The sequence below is a fragment of the Xenia sp. Carnegie-2017 genome, unplaced genomic scaffold, assembly GCF_021976095.1.
Source record: "Xenia sp. Carnegie-2017 unplaced genomic scaffold, XeniaSp_v1 HiC_scaffold_23, whole genome shotgun sequence".
NCBI lineage: Eukaryota > Metazoa > Cnidaria > Anthozoa > Malacalcyonacea > Xeniidae > Xenia > Xenia sp. Carnegie-2017.
The window spans coordinates 10,465,227-10,491,318 of record NW_025813486.1 but is presented as its reverse complement, the minus strand read 5'-3'; the positions used below and the strand labels follow the sequence as shown (position 1 = coordinate 10,491,318).

Genomic DNA, 26,092 nt, shown 5'->3' with positions numbered 1-26,092 from the left:
TGAGTTGCAAATAAATTTGTTTTTATAACCTTTTTAGAACTTTTGGTTTATCTCAATGGCTCTAATTAAAGCTTTATGTTGGGCATTAATTTTTATTATATGAAAGTTTGAAAATGATCTCAAGTGGAGTATCCGCAAAACTTATATCTTGAGTTAGCAAGATGTCTTTCTTGGAATATGTTTCATTCAGTTTTAAAAGTAAACTACACATTTAATGATATGCTGATTTTTGTGACTACTTGTTTCCGCTTATCGTTTATTATACTGCTTACAGGAAACAAATTTACGAGATTGAAATAATGATAAATACAGTTTGTTACATCTATCGAATATAAATGTTTCCTTGAGGATCAGAAACACCTTTCTTTTGATTACCTTGGTTGCTGCAACATGGATCGTGTGTAGGCCAATTTGTGGTTGTGCTGCCTTCGAAAAAGTAAAACAAGCTACTGCCTTTAAAGTCGGGGCCAGTTGAAAATCAGCTGATGGACGAAGGAGCCCTGTTTTTACAGGCAGAAGGAACATTCTTTATATTTCGACATGATATAACTCCATTTTTTTTCGCCACCAAACTTCCAGTTCCAGGTTGACAAACAATCCAATGATTAATGTTTGACGTCACCATGAACTCGCTTCCAATTTCCTTCCAAAGATTCCAATCTATTGCTCCAAATAAAGATTTGCTTAGTGGAGGAGTTTTCGAAACTGGAACTGTTGCACTACTAGCAGGCCAGTTAGGTCTAGGGATTACAGCATTGCTAGACAACTTAAAGCTTCTGTAGTTTGTAAAAGTGTAGCTATAAACTAGTGTCCAGCCTCCTCTCTGTGTCTCCATGTCGCAATATACTGTGAACGGCTTATTATTTTTGATTTGGATCTTGTAGACTCCAGAGATTGCTGATGTATTTTTTGTTAAAATATCTTTGCAAGACTTTCCTGTTTTCGATCGTGATCGATATATGAAATAAAACAAAGGTTGAAATATCTTGTGCTTGAAATTAAAAACCTGCTCCAATTAATTACCTGCTGGATGACTGTAGTTTGTTTTGCGATGACCATAAGTCCTCCAATATCCTCTGTCACAAAGCTGAAGAGCAACTCTGTATGTTTGATACTGATTTGGCCAACATTTTGTATACATATGATAATTTGATTCCTACAAAAATCAGACAATGCTCGTTTCAACGACACTTCGATTTTGCGGTAGTAAATTCTGATTCTTTAAAAGTCTTGTGGATTAAAGATGGTTGAATGAAACAGTTAAAATACAAAAAACGCTTCGTAGCTTGTGCATATGTTTAAATGTTTACTGGAAGATCGAAAGGGTTGTATCTCTACCAATTTAGGTAGTTATAAAAAAGCAACATAAAATAAATCGAAAAGATAATAGAGATGAGTTTTGTTCGTATTTCTCCATCATTATTTAAATATTCTTACACATTCATATACTCATCATTTGTACTTAAGCTGTGCTTCACTTGGTCTGTGCTTTGACGCAAATGATCAGAAAAAATGATGTGACCAAAATAAATGCTAGATGCATTATTTGCCTATGATTTTTCAACTTCACCAAATTTCTTTTTCTTGCCTGGTTGACTGTTTGAAAGGAAACTTTGTTTGAATGAAACTTACGAATGCAGATATGTTTTCATCATGGCTTTTGTGTATGTTTCCTTCAGCAACTTTTTGTCATTCACCTTTCTTATGTAAATGTTCCTTAACTTCTTCATGACATTTGACTAAAGTAGAGATTTCATTGGGCGAAGACAAAATGCTCTTTGTTTCTGTTGGCAATTTTTAAACTTCCCCGTTTTTGTTGTGCTTTTAAGGCAAATGAACATTGAGTGAAAACGTGATACAACAGGAGTTTTTATTCTTACGTGTTTATTTATAACTTAGCCACGTTACTGAAAATTCATTTTATCGAAACAGTTTATCAAAAAGACTTCAAAATATTGCGGGAGACAATGATTTACCTTGCCATAACAAATGCGTATGAATTCATGCGAAATCTTTGGGGGCGTGAATTTCTATTTAATACGGTTTTGCATGTCGCCTATCGATAAATTTGTAAATTTTAACAACAAGAAATTGGAGGAAAATGAGTATGGTGCTTCTGAAACATCCTTTACATATAATAGCTATATGTTAATGTATAAAATTAATTATGTAAAAGAAATCTTTATTTTATCGAGACGTGGATTGCTAAGATCATTGTTGTTGGTGTTTGCTCAGTTTGATTTTTCCTCATAATGAAACTGACGAATGCAGTTATGTTTTTATCTACGTAATTGAAGTTTTCACTTCGTTCTTTACCAAGTTTACGGCTTCGTTCTCTTGGGCGAATTTAGCTTTCATATTTTCGTTTGCTTAAATGAAGTTTACTACATTACTCTCTGGTTATCATTATGTAAAACATTTACTGAACGGTTTCATACGTTTAGAAGGCCTGATCCAAACTCTTGGGGTTGTTGCTCGGGTTAAAAATAGCGGTGAACAGCGCGCTTTTCTTTGCTCTAACTTAAATCCCGCGTATTTGGATCTCAGTATAGTGAATATGCAGTAGAACCACTCCAGTGAATTTTTTGTGCCACGCATATCTCATTACGCATGTAATTATCATGGTAGTAGCCAGTCATATGCTTTTTTTGACCAATCGGAATAATGAAATGGCTAAAGGCAGCCCGTACTCTAATTAAATACACAGCAGCCATTTGCACACGATAGGGACCTACTGTAGATCTCTATATTGTGGTTTGGATCAGGCGATCCAAACACAGAAACCGTTTAGTAAATGTTAAATTTAATTTTAGGATTTGCCAATCAGAGCACGCGTTTTGCATATGTTATTAAAGTTATATTATAATTAAGCTTCTGTACAAAGAACATGTACCTAATTGAGGGAATATTCTTCAACGTTCTTTCTAGTTAAAACTGAAAATCGTTTTTATTAACAGAAAATCTTGACAGGGAAAATTAAATCTATCAATGAAATAAAAAACTGAAGCTGTAACTAAAAACTTTTTTGCATGTTAAGAAATACGAAAATTCAACAATTGTGTATAGCATGTCAAAATTAAAATATTAAATGGCCCTTGTAGCGGCTGTACTTGTTCTTTTAATTTACTCCATTCGACTTCAAACTGCTTGTGGCAATTTGAAGTTGAATTGAGTTAGTTAAAAGAACAAGATAATGGCATAAATTATCACTCCAAGTAAAGTCATTAATAGTTAATGAAGCTAAGCTAAATTTATAACTGATAGATATATATCACCAAGCCTTACTATTCTAAATAAAGTAAATTAAAGTTCTGTATATTGAGTCATTGAAGCAAAAATATTCCTAAAAAAAATTGATTTATTTGTGGTACGAAAGTTTGTATGAAACGTTTTTTACTAATGCACACGTTGCCTGACATGTTTAATGTATATTTTGCGTGGCAAACGTCATTTCAGGGGATATTATTGTGAACGTTTATTACTTTTCTTAATTAACAGGCAGTTCATTGTGAGAAAAGGAAGTAAATTTCCTGAGGTAAACGTTCTGATATATTCTGCAAGTTGACTATAATCATAGCAAGGTATGTTTGAAGAACACTTTAACAATGATTTTGTATGCCGACAAAGAGCTTTGACAATAAAGACTGTATGTAGACTTACTTGATTGCGTCGAAAGAATACTTGAGTAAATTCTCGTCATAGCGATTGAGGAAAAAGTCTTATTACATGTTGTCAGTCGCGAAATATCTATTTGACAAGAAATCTGTCATGAAGTGTAAATTACAGGCATGCATTTTAATTCTTTAAATGTAATTTTTGAAAACACTGACAAAACCGTTTAATTTTGCCAACTCATCTACAAACCAACCATGCAAAACGACCTAAAAATGTTACGAACTCATTTTCTACGTTCAATGGACTCAGTTTTACTCTCGCTTGAAAATCGAAAATCTTAGTTAATATGCATATCATGATTTTAACATGCCACCATTTGAAATGCATAAGACAATGCTGATACTTTTACAAGAAATATAGCTAGGTATATTTGCTAGTTGCGTATAAATTAGAAAAATAGTACTTGGGCTACTAAAAGTAAGCGCAAGCTTATTAAAGTGCAAGTTTGAATTTTCAGGCCAAGTCGCAAAATTTTACAAATTACCCGTGACTGACACAAAGCCTTCAACCAATCAAAATCTTCCTTTTATCGTTTTACTGTTGGGTGTGACTAAATAGCATGTAGTCCCTTCAAGATTACATTGCCGTTGATTTTGTTCGTGGAAATATGAAATTTACGGCCCAAGACAACTTCCTATTATTTAATTGTTTCTTTATATTGCACCACTCCAAAATTTCAATAATAAACCAGATCTACATCGATGATAAACCAAATAAAATGTGATTGGAAAGAAGTTGTGGCTGAAAAATGTTAAGTAATGTAGCACGCAAACGCAACTTAAGCTTCTGACTCAAGTAGCCCGAAATAACTCCCAAAAATGTTGCTCCTCTCCTTTTACAAATATTTCCGCCTTTCTTTGATTTTTATATTTTAACAAATGTATGCACAGTGCAATACAAACCAACAGTGCATAATTTATTATAAATTTAAAACGAGCATATTAAGTAATTATTGGATGAGGTTGAAAATGATATGAAGAATTATTAAGACTGAGATCAATGTTAACCGCTAAAGTGAAACTGATGCGGACAACATTGACCGAGGTCTGAATAATTTTTGACATTATGCAAAAAAATTTCAACAATTGTTTTATATAGCATTATTAAAACATATCAATATAAAAATTTTTCAAACCTTCGATAATCTGTTTTTTCCAGACGGTTTATTCAGGCTCGTCTCGTTTAAATATGTTGCAAATGTGTTCGAAACCAGCTTTGCCACTCTTTATTGCTTTTCGCAACCTTCTCGTTTAAAAGCTTTGAAATCGTTTTTAGAAACTGTTGTTAACATTGCTGTTATTTGATTTGTTTTAAAACCGGCTTTTAATGGCATCCATAATTGTAGAAACTATTATGTGTACATATGACGTTATAATTGCCGATATGAAGAATTATCTTAATGTAGTTTACCAATCAGAGCTGATAATGCTTACATTGTGAATAGCAACAATGATTATTAAATAAACACAATGAAACACGTGCGCTGATTGGTCTAGAGCTGTGTTTGCATTAGCCTGTGCAAAACAATGTGAGCTCAATCAATCAATCAAAGAGAATTTGCAAATCAATCATGAATACGCGTCAGAAGAATATTAAAACATTTTGTTTGCTTCGCATTTTTGTTATTTTATAAATGAAATATAAAGATGTTTTCATGTTTGCACTAGCTTATGCAATCTTCTGAGACGTTTATGAGAATCTTGAGAAGGTGCAACCCTCGACCTTCGGTCTTGGGATTCCATTGATCAGCTCTCGAGTTCTCCTAAAGGTCTACTCAGTTTGCATACACCTGTGCAAACACAGTAAACACATTTATATCTAAAATAGTGCTATTTTCTGTTTTAGTATGAGGGCGAAAGACCAAATACCTGCCCTTGGCCGCCCATTCCAGTTGGGAATGCTTTATGATCGCCGTTCCGAGAAACTGGTAATGGGAAAGACTTTATGGTCACATAAACATTTAAGCGAATCTATTAGCATCCATCCTAAACCATATACAAATTATAACGTCTTTGTAGAAAATTCGATCGATGACAAAACAAGTGCCCTCAAAATAGAAGCAGGTCTTAAGCTTAGTTTTCTGACAGGGTTGGTGAATGTAGAAGGTTCTGCTAAATATTTGAGCGATGCAAAGACGTCCAAGCGACATTCCAGTGTGGTGTTACACTATGAAACAACTACAGAAATAAAGCAACTGACGATGGAGCATCTTGGTAAAGACCAAACTGACTATCCTGATGTATTTGATACAGTTGAAGCTACTGATGTTGTGGTTGGCATTTTGTACGGTGCGAAGGCTTTCTTTGTGTTTGAAAATGAAGTGTCAGAGGATGAATCTGTAGAGAAAGTGAATGGAAATATGAAGGTTTTAGTAAAATCTCTACCAGGAGTAGAGATTGGTGGTCATGGCTCGGTTGATATTACTGAAGAACAAAGGAGATATAAAGAGAGTATGAGATGCAAGATGTATGGAGACTTTCGTCTGAACAAGAGTCCAACTAACTTCGAGGAAGCTATTAAAGTCTACAAAGAATTACCCTCGCTCATTGGCGAAAAAGGAGAGAAGGCAGATCCGATTAAAGTATATTTATACCCCCTGAATAAGATGGATAAAGGTTTTCAGAAAATAGCAAGTGGAATAAGCGCAAATTTGATAACTCAAACGTCTAAATTACTTCAAAATTTAATATTCTTAACAGAAGAATGTAATGATCTTCTTCATAACAATATCTGTTGTAACTTTCCACAATTGAAGAAGCAGATAACTAAATTTCTTGGAAATGTTGAGCACTACAGATCCAGTTTTGAAGAAAAATTGCTGTCAGTTCTTCCTAAGGTAAGAGGAGACAGCAATAAAGAGCAAGAGCTTGCTTCGCTTATAAAAGAAAAAGAACAGTCTCCTTTCTCTTGTCGATCCTTATAAGCGTGGCTGGAAGATAGAAAGAATGAAGTAAAACAATTGCAACATATATTAGATTTGTTTGACGAAACCTCTTATGGCAGTCTGGATAATATCAACGATCTCTTGATGGATGCCAAAATTAAATATATCGTTTCCTTTACTCTCAAGACTTCTTGGGTAGAAGATCACCATTTAATTAGCATGGATGCTTACCAAAATAAAAACTATCCTTCAATAGAAAATGAAAATGTTAAAATAGGCCAGATTTGGGAGCGAAAGCAAATCCGTGATGCCAGACAAATCTCTCAAAATTTAAAGTCATTTCATGAAAAAAATGATGATATCAAATTTCTTGTTATAGAAGAATCTTTACCTTTGGGTACCCATGGTGAAACTGGTGCTTTTGTTTCGCTGTATGCAAATGGTAAGCTTGTAAACAATAATTTGAGCTCTAGTTTGAAGCCGAAAAACCTGGAAGTCCTAAAAACAAGCCCGAACTCCTTAAAAATTTCTTGGGATGAGAAAAAAACGAACATAGAGTTTGCAAAAAGTTACAAAATCTTCTATACCAATAACAAAAGCTTAGATACGTGGCCACACATCGAACAACAATGGAATGGTACAAACAAACCAACAGTTGTTCTTTCAAATCTTGAACCAGCAACCACCTATCACATAAAAGTTTGTGCTCTTAATACAATTCCGATAAGTGAGTGCAGTGAAGTTTTATCAGTGACAACTTTCTCATATGGAGTTGAAAGCAATAGAATACTTCCCTTCTGCAAACTCCTAAAGCCTTCAGGAAATAGTGCACCTGCAATATATGGTCTTCCTTTGAGTCGTGTTTTCCAATATCGAGATGATAAAATGATTTGCAGGTTCGAAGTGAATCTCAACAATAAAGAATATTTTTTAAACAATGTGAGCAAGCCACATAAAGCTATTTTAATGGTTTCCATTAAGGCTAACCTTAGTAGAAGAGCTGATTTTGCAAATACCATGGTTAACTACATATTTGGTGTACAATTTGAGGATAAATTCCGTCTTCAACTGATTTATAACAAATCTCATAAAAGGAAAGAGTGCGAAGTCTTCATTTGTACTTTGCATCACATGGAAGTATTTAAAGTTTAACCAATTTGAATTTTTCTGTTTATCATAATTATCGTCCTCTTTAATGAAATTTCTCTCTTTACCTCATTTTCTGCTGACGTTTTTTAATTTCTTATTTATTTTAGGTTCCTTTTAACATCACCATAATAGATTTCGTGTTGGGTGAACATGGGGTCACATCTCCAGTAAAAAATTTTTTTGAAGATTTCAACGTTCAATGGGGCATTTTTATGCGAGATTCTATTTTATTGAAGATGTCATTTGGATGAGGCATATCATCGACATAAGTAATGAGATTCGAGCAAAATTTGTTGTTCACAAAGTTTGCCCTTCCCGGGATCGTGAAGCTTTTGCGAGTGTTTTTAATATATCTGAGGGACTAAGTGATTATCAAATAGGGACATTGTTTTCCATATTCAACAAAAGTGTTTTTATGTTAGATAGGTGTGTTAACGACGACGACAACTACGGCGCTATGTTTTGGAATATAGAAATGAATGGTTTTAATAGAATTTTTAATTCTATTACTGATGCGAATGCAAGAAGTTTTCCCAAAGTGTTTATAATAAGTTGTCAAAATGAGGATAAAACAAAGACATAGTTGAAAAATACATGCAGAGTGATCTTTTATGATCGTATTTTCTACATTTGAAATTTATTCCGTTTAAATAAAAGATAATAATTACGATCACAAGGCAAACTTTGCATGCGTTTCTAATTTTTTCAGTATTTTTTAATTGATAAACTACCAAAGATTTACAAAGTTCAGGAAGTGGATTTGAAAACAAGAAATAAGATTTTACCTTGAAGGGGGTAAATATAAATTTGACCTCATTGTCAGTACAGTAGCGTTTAATAATTTGTGTGAGTTTGTGTTGCGTGTGTCCCGTCATAAGTATATAATTACAAATATAACATAGGTTGTAGCATTTTTTTCTTAATTGATATGCATTCCGTCAGCATTGATGTAATTATGGCATAACCGATATTAGAACAGAAAGTTTGAAAAGAAAGTAGCAAAAACTCTTATATCAGTGTTTTATGCATCTAGTTCCCTCATTTTGAAAACGCTGTAATTACATATTTTTTAATCTTTTCCATTGTAAAAGGTTTAATGTCAGCAAAAAATTTGTTGCATTGTATGGAGTGCTTAAGTAATTTTTCAGTTTTCTATTCAATAAGTTATCTTTAAATCTGAAACTGTAAATGAGCATTTTATCTAAAGAGTCAACACAAACTGCAGAGTTAAAGTTTTATCGCCCAACCCCATCAAAACTACACCCTAGTCAGGGGGAATTATCCAATATGGTAAGAAGGCTTAAGCCTACAGGCCTGGGCTTTCGAGAAGCCCGTTTATCTAGACATTATTAGGATTTGGACGTTTTTGTTAGTCCAGGCCAGCTAAATGAGGCTTAATGCTGATGAAATTTCATAGGAGCAATTGAATGCATAGAGAAAATGGCTTCAGTACAATCTACTGATCAAATGCACAATGCTCAGAACTCATGTAATATTGCATGGCTTTCTCCTTTTCCCTGACCATGTCAATGATTTTTGAAATTTTGTTTGAAATTTAAAATAAACTTTAACCCATTTTTTGCCCTAGGGGGTTACAAACACGAAGTGAAAAAGCAAAAAAAAGCTGAACTGGATGAGAGAATAGATATCGCTTAAAGGCCGACGACTTTGTCTTAGCCTACAGGCCCAGTATTTAGTAATCCGCTACTGACCCTAGTTCCCTGACAAGAATATTTGAAACTTAATCATATCCGCAATTTAAAACACTTTTTTCTGAGTCTCAGTTCATGATCATTTAGTTGTTTTCACATTCAAACACCCAAACGAAGATTTTGTCACTTACTGCACCTGTAGCCGTATAGAGCTCAAAATCTGCTTCAAGATTTCTTACTTCAGTATAGATGTTGAATAAATAAACTATTGAATATTAGTCTATTGATTTATCCAAAGTCTTGTTTTTTCCATACAAGGCTCTATTTAGCTTTTTTTACATCAAAGTTAACAAATATCTCTCATTTAAAAGACTGAGTAGTACGTCAAAATGCGTCCTTCAGAATCAACACTGCAGAGCAAGCAACAATAATCTTTGACAATTAGGATCACTTAATTTTTAAAGCCTTCCTTTAAACGCAGACATAATACTTTGTTCAACACTGAAGACGTTGAAAGGCCTTGCACATAATTCCTAGTTCATGATTTTCTCTGATACAGCGAATGAGCTAATAAATTATTTTAAATGTTTTACACAGTTATAAACCAGACATTTTCACAAACTTTTTTCATTTCTCTTTCCTACTGTCAAAATCATTTATGTATTTAGTACTAATCAAGAACCTAATATGAATTCGGGTATAGTCACGTTTGTATTTTCTATATTATATTTTTATTTCTTGCACTAAAGACCAAAATTAGACACCATCATTAAACCTGAAAAAGACAAAGACGTTAAAGTAAGAATGGGTTGATTTGTTTAATGTAAATTGTAAGAAATATTACTGACTACGTGAAGACGATATGCCTTACGATCGATTTCCTATTTTGTAAATTTGAGTTTGTCTCACCGATATTTCTACGCAAAAGCTTCTTTACACATTATAATGGCCAGTGGCGTGGGGAAGCCCTCCCAGTTGTTGATTTAGGGGATGGAGCACAGAAATGAATATGACTCACGAATTTATAGATTATGCCTTGGAAAACGAGGGCAATATACAGTGAGTTAACACTGGAATCTTTCAGTTTTTATATGACTTATCAAATAGGCACAGTAGGAGCTACAAACTGGAACCATAATGCACAACCTAAATGCACAGAATAAGATTGTCCACGATACACGCATAATGGGCTATGATCATATTGGCGTGTTTTAACTGGCTTGTTCTCTTTTCTACACATAGAAGTTTGTACTGAGTAAATATTCATCTATTAGTAACTATAATAAAGGCCAAAATAAAAAGTTTAAGTGATGTCTGTATCTGTAACAAACAGAAATCTCCGCCATGTTTAATAGTCGCTGCATGTGTGTTTCTGGCGTTCAAGCGAATGACTCGTGCGCATCTATTTGCTTTAGACGCACGACTGAAGCGACTGCCTTCTGTGTTTCAGCATTAACTCGGTCAATGAGGAGTGGCATGGCCAACGTGCTGGCTAACTGTGTGTTCACTGCTCACTCACGGTAAAAATGATTTCTAAAGAAATCAAGTTTTACTGTTGCTTCAAAATTTAACTAATAAAAAAATAATTAGCTTGCTGCACCATTTTGAAAAGCGGTTAAAAAAGTAGATCCCACACCAAGTACGGCTACAGTAAATATTCCCCAGTTTTGTGGGCTCATAGATCAAGTAAAGAAGGCCTGGCTGCTTTGTTCATTTTCATTCACTTTCATTTCATTTTAGGCCAACTTCTTTGTGCCTGCCAAACAAAATGGTAAGTTATGTTTTCACCCCTCTACAAGTTTGCTACTGTTACTTGTTGACCCTGTCTTCTTTTCACCGAAGCCTAAAGAAATTCATGAGATCAAAGACTTCTTGCTCACAGCTCGAAGAAAAGGTGCAAAATGTAAGACTTTTTTATGGAATTATTGCGATTGTTATATGAAGTCATAAGCAACGATTTTAGAGTATAAACAAAGTTCACATAAAAGTTTCGTGGTATTATTGCGTAAATGTTTGGACCAACGTTTGTTGTGTATACTTTCTACATCTTTTATACATACATTGCACAATAACTCTTATCTCAAAGCTGCATACTAGAATTTTTCTTTTTGTTATGTCTTTGCACACCTGAAATATTTTTGGGTTTTAGTAGTATAGAAAGCGTTGCCGCTAGCACACTTCATATTGAGAAAGCATTGCAGCTAGCACACTTTAAAGTTTGGGACCTAGTATACACAAATCTAAGCGCCCCAGCCCAAGCTCGCGTACGTACTTCTTGTAATTTTGCTAGCATAATTACAGCGAAGGTCAAACCCAGGACAACGGCAGGAGCCAAAGACTGCTGGCCCATCCCCGCGCCCGCGCGACCGGCAGTCGGGGTCTATTATTTAGAGAGATATAATATCATAGAGTATATCCAAACGTTCGACAGCCATGAGGCAGGGCAAGAAGAAGTGTACGTGGTTTTTACCCGGAAAGCTCACCACATGTGGGCGAAGCTCCATGTCGTAACACTGGCGTCGGAACACAGGCAGAAACTATCCTTTGTCAAGCCTGCGGTGCGGATAGGGTGCATCATGAGCTCGTTTATTAACAGAAACAAGCAAGAAAGAGATATACTAGACTACTCGCCGAATTAACTTCGACATTTTGAGTTAATTTCGATTTAGAGAATTATCTCGCGTAGGATATAGCACTATAATATTGCGACACTTGAGATGAATACTGTCGAGAAACTTCTGCAACTATATGACCGAGGTGTAATCAGCGGACACGCGCTGAACGCCTCTCTTAAGGCTCTTCAGGCGCCCGCTGCCCCAATACCCACGCCAAGAAATGTCACTCCGCCTATATCCAAATCGCGCAAGCGCAGGCCCGCCGAGCCTACCGATAATGAGATGGACGCATACATTGATGAGCTTCTGGCTGAATTTAAAGCACGACGCCCCACAAGGGCTCCTCCCCCACCACCTACGGAACTTACGTGGGAGGAAACAAAGGCTATGGTTATCATCTGAGAGCGTGGAAAAAGCAAGTGCCGAAGGGACACCCCTCCGAACGCGATTTGATGGCTTTCCTCAAAAGCGCTCAGCCCTACATCAAACGTAAACTTGTCGAGGAGCTATTAGGTCGACGAGGAGTTACGTTTCAGTTGGCTGTAGATTTTGAGCGTCGGAAGGATGAAGCAAATGGTACTGAAGTGCTTCAAGCACTAGTGTTCTGGAAGAGCAGATCACGCTGTTACAGGCTCAAGAGATTCCGCCAGCCCTACATGAATCCTTCCCAACAATCCTGGAAAGATTGGGAAAGTTCACTCGGGAAGGGTCTGGGTGGATGGTGGATCGTGTCAAAACACTCTGGTTTGACATCGCTTACTACCTGCCTTTACGTGGAGGATCATACCTTCCTCTCCCCACCGCAGTCAAGAATAAGAAGGCGATCGTCAACGTGAGTAACAAAGACGACGACTGTCTTCTCTGATCTTTCAGATCTGCACTGTTTCCCGCAGCTAGAAATCCACAACGACCGGGAAGGTATTCCACTGAAGACGGCCTTGACTTTGCGGGAGTGAGCGCACCCACACCGCTCTGCCAGGTTGAACGAGTAGAGCGTCAGAACGACCTTGCTATCAACGTGTACCGGTGGGAAGGTGGCATCGTTCCTTTCCGTCTGAGCAAAGTAGAGAGAGCTCGCAAGACTGTGAATCTCTTCCTCTTCTTGGATTGAAAATCCCCGAGAAACACCACTACACTTGGATCAAGGACTTCAACCGCCTTTTCAACCAGAGTGGCCACCATCAGCTGCACTTCTGTGAGCGTTGCCTTCAAGGCTTCACCAGACAGGATTTGTTGGTAGAGCATATGACTGAATGTCGAGGCATCAACCAGGCCGCGGTTGCCATCAGAATGCCGACCCCCGGAAAAAAAGACAAAATCCGCTTTGAGAACTACCACAAGCAGCTGAAAGCGCCCTTCATAATTTACGCAGACTTCGATAGCCTGTTTCGTAAGACCGAGGGCCCCCCGTTTAACCCCGAAAAGAGAGGCACACAGCAAACTTCCAGACACGAGGCATGCGGCTACTCGTACATAGTCGTTCGTTCCGACGGAGAAACGCAGCCGCCGCAGCTTTACCGAGGGCCTGACGAGGCCAAGCATTTCCTGGAAGCGCTCCAAGAAGAAGAGCGTAAGATCAAGACGGTTTTGGCTAATCCTGAGCCTATGCACATGACAGGAAACGACTGCGGGAGACACAAGAAAGCCACAAACTGCCACGTCCGAAGCAATCCCCTCGAAGGAATTCCCTACCACATTAGTGGCAAGTACCGAGGTGCGGTGCACAATGAGTGCAACCTTAAGTTGCGGCTCAATCCAAAGACGACAACCATACCGGTTGTCTTTCACAACCTGCGGGGCTACGACAGCCATCTCATCATGCAGACTATTGCAGCGACTGAAGGGAAGGTCACCTGCATCCCCAACAACGCTGAGAATTACATCTCGTTCAGTATCGGCTATTTTCGATATATCATCAGCGCCCAGTTCATTATCTTAAGCCTGGATGGCCTGTTAAAAGCCAGCGATCCACAAGACATACGCATCACAGCAGACTTCGAGCCAAACCCCAATAGGCGTACCATCCTGCTCCGCAAGGGAATCAACCGCTACGAGTATATGGACGGCTGATCCAGATTTAATGAGGAATCCCTCCTGCCGAAAGAGGCTTTCTACAGCAAACTCACCGGCAAAGGCATCACCGACGGCGACTACGCCCACGGAAAAAGTGTCTGGGAGGCCTTCGGCTGCACAAGCCTCGGCGACTACCACGACCTCTACCTTCGCACTGATGTCCTCCTCTTCGTCGACGTCTTCGAGAACTTCCGAAAGCTGTGACTCGGGCGATACAAGCAATACCTAGCGCACTATTTTTCGAGCTCGGGCCTAAGCTGGGACGCTATCCTCAAGCACACAGGGGTGGAGCTCGAGCTGCTCACCCACATCGACATGCATCTCTTCATCGAGAAAGGCCTGCGCGGCGGCATCAGCATTGCCAATAGGCGCTTTGCCAAGGCCAACAACCCCAAGGTGGCAGACTACGACCCGGGGAAGCCCCAAAGCTGGATCCAGTACTACGACGCCAACAACTAGTAGCTCTTTGAAGTAAAGCGCTTCCGCCAGGGTATGGATATGCTGCGCAGTCGCGGGCATCAGATCTTCGGCGAGCATGTCAACAATACATTGTTGAGCCCGCTGGACACGAAGCGCTGGATCGCGGCCGATGGGAACTCTACCCTAGCATAGGGGCAAAGGGAAGCCGATGCCGCAGATGAATAAATAATAAATGATATGTGTAATTATGCTAATAATTACAGTAGAAGAGCTGCTCCACGGCTAAGCGCAAGGTAGTACCTGTTAGTGAAAGCTTTTATAAAAGAGTGAAACAACCCCATCGACTAAGCCGGCCGTGTTTCGTTCACAAAGGGCACCAATTGGAGCTCCTCGCGCACAAACGCGTGCTTAGGCCCATCGCTCAAATAATACAACACAGGCTTCCCACCCTCAACCACAGCCAGCTCGACCTGATGGAGGTCACACTCCAGATACGATCGGTCGCCCTACGTCGTTCGCCACCCTCGAGTTCGCCAGGCACATACAAGTACCGCACCATAACATCCAATGGCAAACGTTGCTCTTTGAAACCAACTGGACAAAGTGCCGGCGCAGCGGATTTGGCCTTGACGCTCTTCTTCCGAATCGCAAGGGAGGGCTTTTCGCCCGTCAAACGAGTAGTTTCATTATTGAGCGCTTTAACCACCTCAGGTAATCTTAATACCCATTCTTTGTTCCGATTTCCGGTTCAGCCAGCTCACGATGATACTGGTAACAAAAATAGATACGGGCATAAATAGACTCTAACGCCTTCCCAACCTGGGTCGCTGTCTTGTCTGTGATCGCCTGGGCCTCCTTATAACGACTTGCTACGTCGACGACCGTCAATGTGCGTCTTCCGACTCGATCGTGGGGCAGATACAAGAGATCGGCCTGGTGGACCTCATTCGGGGTGCTGATGTCAAACTAAGGTCGGGGAATAGCACTTCGCGCTGGTGAGGGCAAGTAGATCTGCCAGATGGCCTGTTTTGTTAGCCATTCATAAGCCACATCCTTGCCGACGCCCGCCTCTTTAGCCAGTCTTGGGATAGCAGCACGGCCGCGCCAATACCCCGCAGGACTGTAGTACGCGTCTGCGAGGCGTTTCTCAACGCTTCCGTCCGTAGAATCGATTATTTTTCCTCCATTAAGAGGAGATTCACTTAGGGAAAGAAACCTAGAAACAGCACTACCACATACACCACAGCGCCCAGCAAGTCTGGGGTTGCCGTTATGACTTACAACTATACCACTTATAATAGATTGCAGTCTTTTGCAACGCATACAAAACGCGACCGTCATTTTCACTTGACTATATATTAGTTTGATGTGTTATGTTCACAAAGCTTTTCTGATTTTATCAATTTTATTCGCGGCTTTGATTGCCAAATCAATTGGATTAATACCCAATGGAAGCGCACTATTCAAACCTCTTATTCTCCCTCCTTTTTTATCCAGCAGTTCACTATTAAAAAGAAACTTGGAGACGCCTCTGTCACAGACTCGCAGCGCCCCGTGAGCTTAGGTTGGCATTTTATATATTCGATTTTTCCTTTGACAACAAGTTGTCGTTTCTTACAGTACAAACAGTATGCGATGGCCATCTCTATACAATGCACAAAAATTTAGTCTGATGTGAAAAATGCATCGCGATGTTAATTATTAGCGCGCTCTTAGAGTTTCTCTAGCAAACTGTTTTGCAATACGCTCGTTATGCGGAGAAGGACGCGAATCGAAATCTAACAGAATATCTGTCGCAGACCGATTGTGAACCCGATCGTGTAAGAAGAAAAGGCAGTACCACCCACACATATTGGAGCGCTGATCCTGTATCCCGTTGCAAGAATAGAGAACAACAAGTTTTGACCGTTCCATCCACTTTTTAACTACGTTAGGTGGTGGAAAGCCGAAGCTGTCAAAGTAATCTACACAGAACTCATCAGCAAAGGCGCAAACCCAGTGAGTCCCACCTCCATCGAGAAGGTCTTGTAAGTACGCTTTCTTGTAAGAAAGTCTTATAACGCTTTCTTCAGCTTTAAGAGGCTCTTTAGGAAGCATGTCTTTTGAGAACACCCCCCCTAAAACCTTTAGCTACTGCTTTTTGATTACCATTTTTTATACGATTGAAGAAAGTGCGGGAAATCTCCATCCAAATCGAGGGGGAACGTAGACACGCTGACCTGTACAAAGAACAGGTAAATAATTATCATCATATACACGATTTTGCATTCATGGTGTTAAGCAGGAACAGCTTTAGACCCTGTTTTAGTTTGATATGTTAGATGTAAATCCAATTCGGGGATTTGGCTACCAATATGGATGTTAAATTTGGCGATAATTTTCATGATTAATGGCTATGCTATCAATGCCCATTTTTTTTTAATTTCCTGTTAATGTCTTGAAAAGTTTCTTTTTCTGTGGTCGTAAGAAACCCTTGAGTTGTGCTTCCAAATTTGTTTATACCACTATATTTTAACACTCCAGGTCAAAAGTTGTTAAAATGCTTGCAAGATGTTTGTGATGCAGTATATATATATCTGTTTCTTTGAAAACAAACTTTCATACGTGAATTTCAATTGTTTTGTTTATATTTTTTGGCTTTTGTGCAACTCAATGCTGAAAGTTTTATGTGTTATGTTTTTCAGTACGATAAGACAAGTCAGAAACTTCGTCAGACGAATTGACAATTGGACGATATAGACGAAGAACTGCAACAAGGGAACGCTTCGAAACGAAGATTGCAACGCGAAGTTGATGATTTGAAAGAATCACAAGAAACTTTAAATTGTGAAATTTCTACGCTTAAGATATAGAGCAAATTGAGGACCCCCATCCCCCACCGCCAAAATTGTCCTTTCGGACCACCCAAATATGTCGGCCGCAAAAAACGCATTTTACAAACAATCCACCAATCACAGCGCTCCATTACACCATAGAACGACAATATTTCGCCATTTTTCCCTACTTTTAACTCAAAATACCAAAAACAATACTTCCTCCCAACAATTTTACGTTTTTTCTTCCCAATTTTTCCGACCTTGTTTTTTCCCGATCACGGATTGTTCTGATTGGTCAATCAACGACCACGTGATATAATGGAAGCTTCCTGATGAGTTGAACGAGTCGACGACGTCATCCAATTAGAGCGCACGGACGGATGGTGTTAGTAAGAATGCGTTTTAGCGACCGACGTAAAAATTTATTTCCGCATGCTTTTATAGTCTTGGGTATGGCGTAAACGCTTCGCGTTATGACGTCATCAATCCGCAAAGCGTTGTTTTGATAAAAAAGTAGAGATTTTTTGACAAGAAGAAGTCGTTTGTATATTTATGTTGAAAATGACGTGTAAAATCAAAAAATGGATGTGGAATTACAAGAAGATGTTTGCGTCTTTAAAATGTTGATAAAGGAATGTAAACGACGTGGTCGAAGTACGAACGAGGTAGTTATTGAAAAATGTCTTCGTATTTTAGAACGTAATATAGGTTCGAATAGTGTTGATGAAGAAGATTTAATAACGCTTAAGAAAACAGCTCAAGATGTTCTAAAAAAGACCGTTCGAGGTTTGAAATATAATTCGAAATACAATATATTGGAAACGATTAAAGAAGAGGCATAAAACATGGCGTGTATATTGAAATAAATTTAATACATTGAAATAGTGCAATGCACATTATTCGCTAATTTCGTCTAAATTATCTTGTTCGCTTGAATCTTCATCATTTAAATATTTTTCGAAGCTGTTATGTAAAGGAAAATTTGTCGGTGGTGAATCACCTCTTTCTCTCATATCTATTTAAGCATATTCGATTAAAAACGATATGGTTTTTTCTTGATCGTAAATAGACAATTTAAAAAATTCGCTTACAAACTCTACGTATTCATCATCCATTGTTGACATAAGAGAATGAAATAAAAATATTCATTTTAAATTTTTGAAAAAAACATTCAAATAAGATTTTCGGACTTTGCTCCGGAAAACGAAGTTGATTGAAAAAAAGTTAAAATAAATAGATTTCTGCGCGCGGTAGGAATAATTTTTTTATCATATAAAGCGTTTTTAAATCTAAAATTTTTTTTATGAATAGAATACTATCACCGTAAAGGCTTATAAATGTAAAACGTAAAAATATTTTTAATATTTTTCTAAAAGTGTCTTGGTTAAATGTCGCTTCAACGGGTGTTGGATTTAACACGCCTTCACAACAACAACAACAACCTCCGGTTAAAATTGTTTCGCCCAAAGAACCAAAAGTTGTGGTCGTAGAACCTCATAAAGATAAGTCGCCTCCACAAGATTCTCCTAGTAAGACGCCATCAAAGCGGGTGATCCGCAAGCTCTTTCGGTGTTTTCATCTAATTCTATGGCGCATTCGCGTTAATAACGTTCCGTGGGCGTTTCGTTCATTCAAAAATTAAATTCACAAATACAAATATTTAATTAACTTCACATCCTGAATTCAATTTTCAAAAATTGAATTCACATTTTTTTGCGAATTCAATTTTCATTTGATTAATATAAAAGTAAAATCCACTTTAAAAATTTGATTTTGAGTTGTTGAAATATACCTATGAATTACCAATTTACGCATTCTGAAATCCATCAAATTTTGCTATAAGTTTAATCCGACATTGCTTTGTGCATAGACTTCCTATGGCCGAACGGGGAGTCAAAGTCTACAGCGTTCGATCATTTGAGAACTTTATTTTATGACGATATTATGATCGATATAAAATATCTCAGCACATTTTGGCTGTCGTCTACGTCGTTCGGTGCTACATTTTTTCGCGAAAGTCATGGATGAGATAGTAAGTGTCGAGGCAGTCAGAGATCTAGTCGTGAGAAAATAGCTGACGCACAATCAAATAGGCGAGGAACTGCGACGAGCAAATCCTGGTGTTCGAGGTCTAAGCAAAATGAGTGTGCGACGCTTTTGTTCTGCACATGATATTCACCGCATGTCGAAAATAACCAAATGAATATCATATGTTTAGAGAATTGCAATGAAAAATTATAATACACTAATGATACAACACTTTTTCTAAAATAAAATACAAAATATTTCATTTTTCTACTAGCCAGAGTAACAATAAGAATTAAGTAACAAAGACATATAGCAAAGGACGTGAACCTTGACCTCCCAAACGCCTTGATCAAGAGCAACAACGTGTTAGCTTCCTACTTCTTTGCAAAAGTTCCTTGATTTCACTTAATTAAATTATCATTTCCTACTTATGCTGATTGTAGGAAGTTGACTCCATTGTTCGTTTTGATTAGTATGTGTGAGTGGTGCAACGGGAAGTACTTTGCTACCGTATGTCTCCCTGTCACGTCAGTAAAGGCATTGCCTTTCCACAACCGGCACATTTCATTCACCCACTGCTCTGCATTGACATTGCTCCAAGTTCGTCAACGTGTGTCAACTGGGAAACCTTAATGGCAGATAGCGCAATTTACGCAATGGATCCATCGTACAATTTTAATTGTAACGAGAAAGAAGTGAATATGAGAAAGTCCACTGTAACAGCAGAACGATTAGGACGATATTTTAACGTATGTATTACAAATGTAACAAAATAACTTGATGTAATATCATGTAAGTCAAGAACTTTCAACTTATATTTGCAGTTCATTCCAAGCACAATTCCCATTAAGGAAGAGTTTGGGACGCGTCTGGAGTTTCCAAACGACAGCGGAAAATTTAACTTTGTTGGATTCGATGATGGAACAAGCTTCGAAGTTGCGGGTGAAGAAAACGGTCCAGGTTCGCGTGCTATCCTCGGTGCTTCCCCTTCGCGACCAACTCTTTCTCGACTATCGCTAGTAGGCCATGGGCTTTAAACGCATCGAAAACGGAAGGAAGCTCTGGATTCTGCAGCAATGCAAGCCAGAGCAACAGCGTAAAACCGAAAGCAACGGTGAAAGTGCTTTTCGCCGATCTCTCACCGACTGGAAAGCCCGTCATCAATTCTTCCAGCCCCAAGCAAACGTTTATACCAATACATCGAGAAGAGTATGCGAATGTTGCACACTTTTTGGCAATGGCCGAAACTAACTTCAACGAGAACAACTTGATGTTGGTATCGAATGGTGGCTTTCAATATATTGATGAACCAGGAACAAGAGGTAAAATTCTCAAATATTGTCATGTTACTTGTAGTTTGCCAAAACGATATGATACATACTGAAATGTTCATCATGAAGGCCAAATTCATGAAGATTATCAACTTTACAAAGTAATCACATAGTCAATAGATTATGACAAATTTTTGTTTAAGGCACTGCCTTTTGGAAGACTGGTTCAAGAAAAATATATGCAGTGAAGAAACCAGAAAGAAAAAGGAGAAGCAAAGCAGAAATTATTCACAGTTCTGATTCAGAGGAGCAGGACAGTGAAGATTATCAGCAGTGTATGAAAAAGAAACAAAAAATCTATTGGTGCGCTTCAAATTTTGAATAAATTGAATGAAATACAAAAAGTGCTCAAGGAAAACAACGCAGAACTTTCAAAAGTTCTGAAATTTAGCAAAGAGAACACAGTTCCTATGGCTTTAAAGAACTTAGTGAAAGACTATTTCTCATGCAAGATATGTCACAAGGCACCTATGGATGTACCAATATTGGCATCAACATGTTGTGGTTCAATAATAGGATGCGAATCCTGTGTGCAACTGTGGTATGGGACTGGTAGTAATGTCTTTGACAAATGCTTTCTAAACTGCAGAGCTGACCGGGGTTACTCACACACATTTCGATTGGTTGGCATAGATGAATTCCTTACCAGTCTTCGAGAACTCGCAGGAGACAATAATGAGTAAATTATGTATTCGGAACAAACTCAAAACCATGTTGTCTGATATAGCCATGCACTAATGCCATAAAATAAAAGTAACAGTTGATTATGTATGTAATATATGCACATAATTAGCGCTATAAACTTCCGTTATGTTACGTATATGATTGACATTCACTGAGGCATGACTTTATTTTAGCACATGTAGAGCACGAACGTGTAAGCTGAGAGATAGCACAATAAACGCAGACTTATAACTATCAGAGTTATTACAATGTATATTTCTTTCATATTTATTTTTTATGTTGAAGGGGAAAGGTGTGTTGTAATGTTAATAAAACTAATTACAGCATTAAAAAAGGAATTTGGCTTACTATTTACAATCTCATTAAATATCGTAGCAAAACTAGGGTTTCGGCTTTTGAATTCTTTGTCTCTGATTATTTGAAGATGTTGAAATTCCAGTAAGGGATCAGTTCCAAAATTACCAAAACTTTTTATTTGACCCCTACTTCTTTCATACTGTTGAACAGCAATCTCAGGAAGGGTAATTTCAGTACCGTGAAGTACACATACTCCCCTGTAAGTGTTGTTCATCAGCTCTTCTGGCTTACCTTTTCCTAAACAACAAAAGAATGAAAATTTTTGTTACTGATAACATGGTAAAATGAAAGATATAGGGCATCCTGATGAAGTCGGGGATTATTCACAATGGGTCCTTTTTTAAGGGGGGAGAGGTGCTTGGATTAGATTTGGGTGGTCACTTGTTGCCGTAGCATGTCAGACTCTTTCTTGTTAAATTTCTGCTACCTTTTTGTTATGATTATCAATTTGTCATTAATAATTTACCTGGAATGGTATGACAATTCCATGCTGGGAGGAGCTCTTGTATTCCAGCCTGAACAACCTGTATTACTATGGTAGATACGCAGAACTGATGAACAACGTTGACCATATCAATTAGCTCTTCTTGAGCCATCCTGTTCAACTGGGTTTTGATTGGGTAATTAATCCTGCCGTTCACTTCAACCCAAAGCCGTTCAACCATGTGGTTCTTAAATATAAAAACAAACATTACTAAATTGTTACTGCAGACAATTAATGCTAAAAGCGAGTAGGACTCTGATAAACAAAGGGCTATAGAATACTACTTCATAATATTTCGAGTTCATAATACAACAGTGAATATTTATGCAACCTTGGTAGATGGTGTCTGTTTGTATGGTATTCGAAGCGTGTTTCTTCTATGTGCAGACAAACTTTGTTGCACAAACAAAGTGAGATAAAACTCCTTTCCACAGTTAACACGAACTTGGTCCCATACACCATATTGTTCAATAATAGGCCTATAGAAACATGTTCATAAAACATATAGATCTCAATAATGCTATGAACATGGCAAAAAAGTTCATTTGACACCTGAATACAGAGCGATAAATTTTCACATTATTTTTCACAGGCATCGAAGCAGCTGCCATAATCATGCTGCTGTATCCATCAACTGCCAAGACTGTCGTGCACCCATACATGACCAACTTTTCATTTTGATCCATGTGAAGTTTGTGACCAAAGTAATCTGCACTGTATGGCACTGGATTCAATAGCTTTGCTGTGTTTTGTTCTCTTTGTTGACAATAATCTGGTGCAACTCTATGAAGTGACCTTGAAAGGCGCTTTTCATTAACTTTAATATTTGCAGCTTCAAGCTTTCCTTTCATCATCTTGCGACCATAAGTTGGGCCAACCTGCGTAGGTGTTTCAAAAAAACCTTGAATAATGATTATAAAAGCATGATAAAGCCATATTGTTTTATTGAATAAAATTACCTGTGAAACGGCTACAGACACAGCACAATCTAGCTCTTGGTCTGTAACTTTCGACATGCGGTGAATGTCATGTGCAGAACAAAAGCGTCGCACACTCATTTTGCTTAGACCTCGAACACCAGGATTTGCTCGTCGCAGTTCCTCGCCTATTTGATTGTGCGTCAGCTATTTTCTCACGACTAGATCTCTGACTGCCTCGACACTTACTATCTCATCCATGACTTTCGCGAAAAAATGTAGCACCGAACGACGTAGACGACAGCCAAAATGTGCTGAGATATTTTATATCGATCATAATATCGTCATAAAATAAAGTTCTCAAATGATCGAACGCTGTAGACTTTGACTCCACCCCGTTCGGCCATAGGAAGTCTATGCACAAAGCAATGTCGCATTAAACTTATAGCAAAATTTGATGGATTTCAGAATGCGTAAATTGGTAATTCATAGGTATATTTCAACAACTCAAAATCAAATTTTTAAAGTGGATTTTACTTTTATATTAATCAAATGAAAATTGAATTCGCAAAAAAATGTGAATTCAATTTTTGAAAATTGAATTCAGGATGTGAAGTTAATTAAATATTTGTATTTGTAAATTTAAATTTTGAATGAACGAAACGCCCACGGACCGATGTTTGTAAAATTTATTCTACTGTTAAAATTTTAACTTGGCCTATTAAGCGTATAATTATTATATTTTTATACTCACACTTGTTTTTACTATGTACTATAAAAAACAAGCTTGTTTTTATTTGTATTCAACCCTCTCGAGCTTTTTATCTTTCTCTGTTGTCAGATGTAATATGTATGTACCACTGGTTACTATATCTTTTTGCATTAAATCGATCTGTAGTTTTCTTCAATAATGCAATTTCTCCTTTATAAAAGTAATAAGATTATAGTATTTACATACATATACTCATTTCATAATATTCATATCATAGTATAGAGGTGCCACAGGTAGTACATCTTAAAAAGGGGTGGGAAAACTTGGTAATTTTTTTATTTTTGAGTATGCCTTCAAGACTGTTGATCACAAATTTTTCGTAGTATTCTGAGTTTGTTGAAACTTTAGGGCAGGCATTCTGTAACATTATCACAAATCTTATAATCAGAAAACCTATGGTTTTCCCTCGATTTTCCCTCGACAATGGTTTTCCAAAAATTAAATTATTAAATGCGCATTTTCTCTATAACACATTTTTAATGCCCACTGGTGTTTCCCTTTTCCATGAAAGACTTGCCTGGGATTCATGCTATAACAAAAAGGGACCTTATCATTTTGCAAATAATAATCCTGAAATGTAGATAAATTTGAGAATATTACTATTAATTAATTGTTGTTTAGAAATCCATAGTTTTCACAGCAAGTGAAATTTTGCATTGCATGAATAAATGACTGAGCAGACTATGCTGTATTCATTGCATGTTTTTGAAAGTTTGCAAATGACAGAATCATTGCAGTTTATAGAGACTCAATAATGTTGAATCTACCTTAAATTGTAAATGCTAGAGATGTTTTTCTAATTTCTACTCTCTGCTAGTCACCCCATTATTATGTATATAATTGCTTTGAAGGTTTAATTGCATTGGGTGCATATCATTTAAGGTGATCAAGGCAAAACCTAAATTAATATACCTTAACAAATTTTCTTATTAATAAGGCTTCATGTTAGTACTCTATTTGTTCATACACCATGTAGTAAATAACCTTGGTTAACCAGGTTAGCTACGAGAAAAAGAAAAGTTTTTATTTTTATTTCTTCTAGAAATGGATTGGGAATGAAAAGCAGTCCAGAAAAAGAAAAGCCAGCTCTCATCAAGATGAGGAGTTAAGACTGTGCCCTTCAAAGCGTAGAACTACAGCATATAATCTTTTTTGCTTGCATATGCTGAACTCAGGTTCTGATCTATAAACTGTATGTTTTTTATGGCCTGTACAATATGTATCATCTTTATTCCCCCAAAAGTGCTAAGACAAAACCTGTGCAGTCGTCATTTAAACCCAAAAGAGTACTTTGTTTCTTTCTGTTGTTATATGCCTTTTGTAAATATGCATTTTGTAATTTTAGAGGAATGCAAGCAGCTGAGCTCTAATTCTGAGAGGCTGAAGTTAGCTGTAGACTACTGGAACTTGTTAGGGGCAGAGGAACGTGTGATTTGGGCAGAAAGAGCAAAGGCTGTTCAAAGCAATGACATTCATGACCAGACATTTAAGCAGAGCACAAACCAAGTGAAAAAAGGGAAAAAGCAGCTTTTGTCACAGGTACAGCTGTTATTACCCACTGTACATATGTACAGTATTATGATATAAGAGAATGATTTTTACTTTGATTGTTTGTGCGTAGATTTAGTTGAGCATCTCTATAAACATAACGTGATGGTTTGTAAATTTCAATCCATTCTAAAGGAAAGACAATTTACCTAAAGAAAACTTCTACTACAAAAAAATTTGTAAAAGTTGTTATGAATTGTTAGAAGTAGCAAATAAATGCTGAAATTTAGCCAAGTCTACTGGGTTACAGATCCACAAAGTTAGCATTTTGTAACGTTTGCAATTTTACTGTGGAAAATATTAGCATTGATAGACCAGTGTCATGGATGTGAAGGGGGAGTATTTTGTAAGAAATTTTGCAATCCCCATAGCTTTAGATAGATTAGGGTGTACGAGGGGCTCTAATTTCCCCACAAAATAATAGTATACGTATCATAAAATAAGGCCAAAGCAATTATGATAAGTGTTTAATCTAACACATTGTAGATGTGTTGATTTTATACTTTTGTTTACTTAGAGAAAAATTTGCTGAAAACTTATGCTGTGTAAATTCAATTAAATTTCTCTTTGCTAGCTTACTTACTTAGAAAGTCTTGGTTGTGAAGCAGTTGTTTTATTCTTGGAGCCTGGTGATTCTTGTCTTCAACAGTTTGGAACAGAAAAAGGAATCAACTTTTGAATAAAATG

General features: G+C 37.4%; 3 protein-coding genes and 1 long non-coding RNA gene across 4 annotated transcripts; 2 read left to right on the top strand and 2 right to left on the bottom strand.

Moving 5' to 3' along the window:
• On the bottom strand, nucleotides 1-1,637 carry LOC124447643. Its single transcript, XM_046998614.1, has 3 exons — nucleotides 1,480-1,637; nucleotides 1,024-1,158; nucleotides 1-936 (listed from the first exon to the last, which is right to left on the bottom strand). Exons 1-3 carry the CDS (start codon nucleotides 1,541-1,543, stop codon nucleotides 479-481), a joined length of 657 nt encoding a protein of 218 aa, XP_046854570.1. The 5' UTR covers nucleotides 1,544-1,637; the 3' UTR covers nucleotides 1-478.
• Nucleotides 1,638-5,520: 3,883 nt separating this feature from the next.
• On the top strand, nucleotides 5,521-7,711 carry LOC124449090 (verrucotoxin subunit beta-like). Its single transcript, XM_047000035.1, is given in 1 exon segment — nucleotides 5,521-7,711. A coding segment is annotated over 1 exon segment (2,190 nt). The 5' UTR covers nucleotide 5,521.
• A 13,785-nt stretch (nucleotides 7,712-21,496) lies between these two features.
• On the bottom strand, nucleotides 21,497-23,219 carry LOC124449089. Its single transcript, XM_047000034.1, has 6 exons — nucleotides 23,128-23,219; nucleotides 22,721-23,046; nucleotides 22,500-22,647; nucleotides 22,151-22,355; nucleotides 21,676-21,921; nucleotides 21,497-21,525 (listed from the first exon to the last, which is right to left on the bottom strand). Exons 1-6 carry the CDS (start codon nucleotides 23,182-23,184, stop codon nucleotides 21,497-21,499), a joined length of 1,011 nt encoding a protein of 336 aa, XP_046855990.1. The 5' UTR covers nucleotides 23,185-23,219.
• A 2,133-nt stretch (nucleotides 23,220-25,352) lies between these two features.
• Nucleotides 25,353-26,077, top strand: LOC124448703. Its single transcript, XR_006949219.1, has 2 exons — nucleotides 25,353-25,396; nucleotides 25,980-26,077. It is a non-coding gene; the product is annotated as an uncharacterized LOC124448703 (long non-coding RNA).
• The last annotated feature ends 15 nt before the right edge of the window (nucleotides 26,078-26,092 follow it).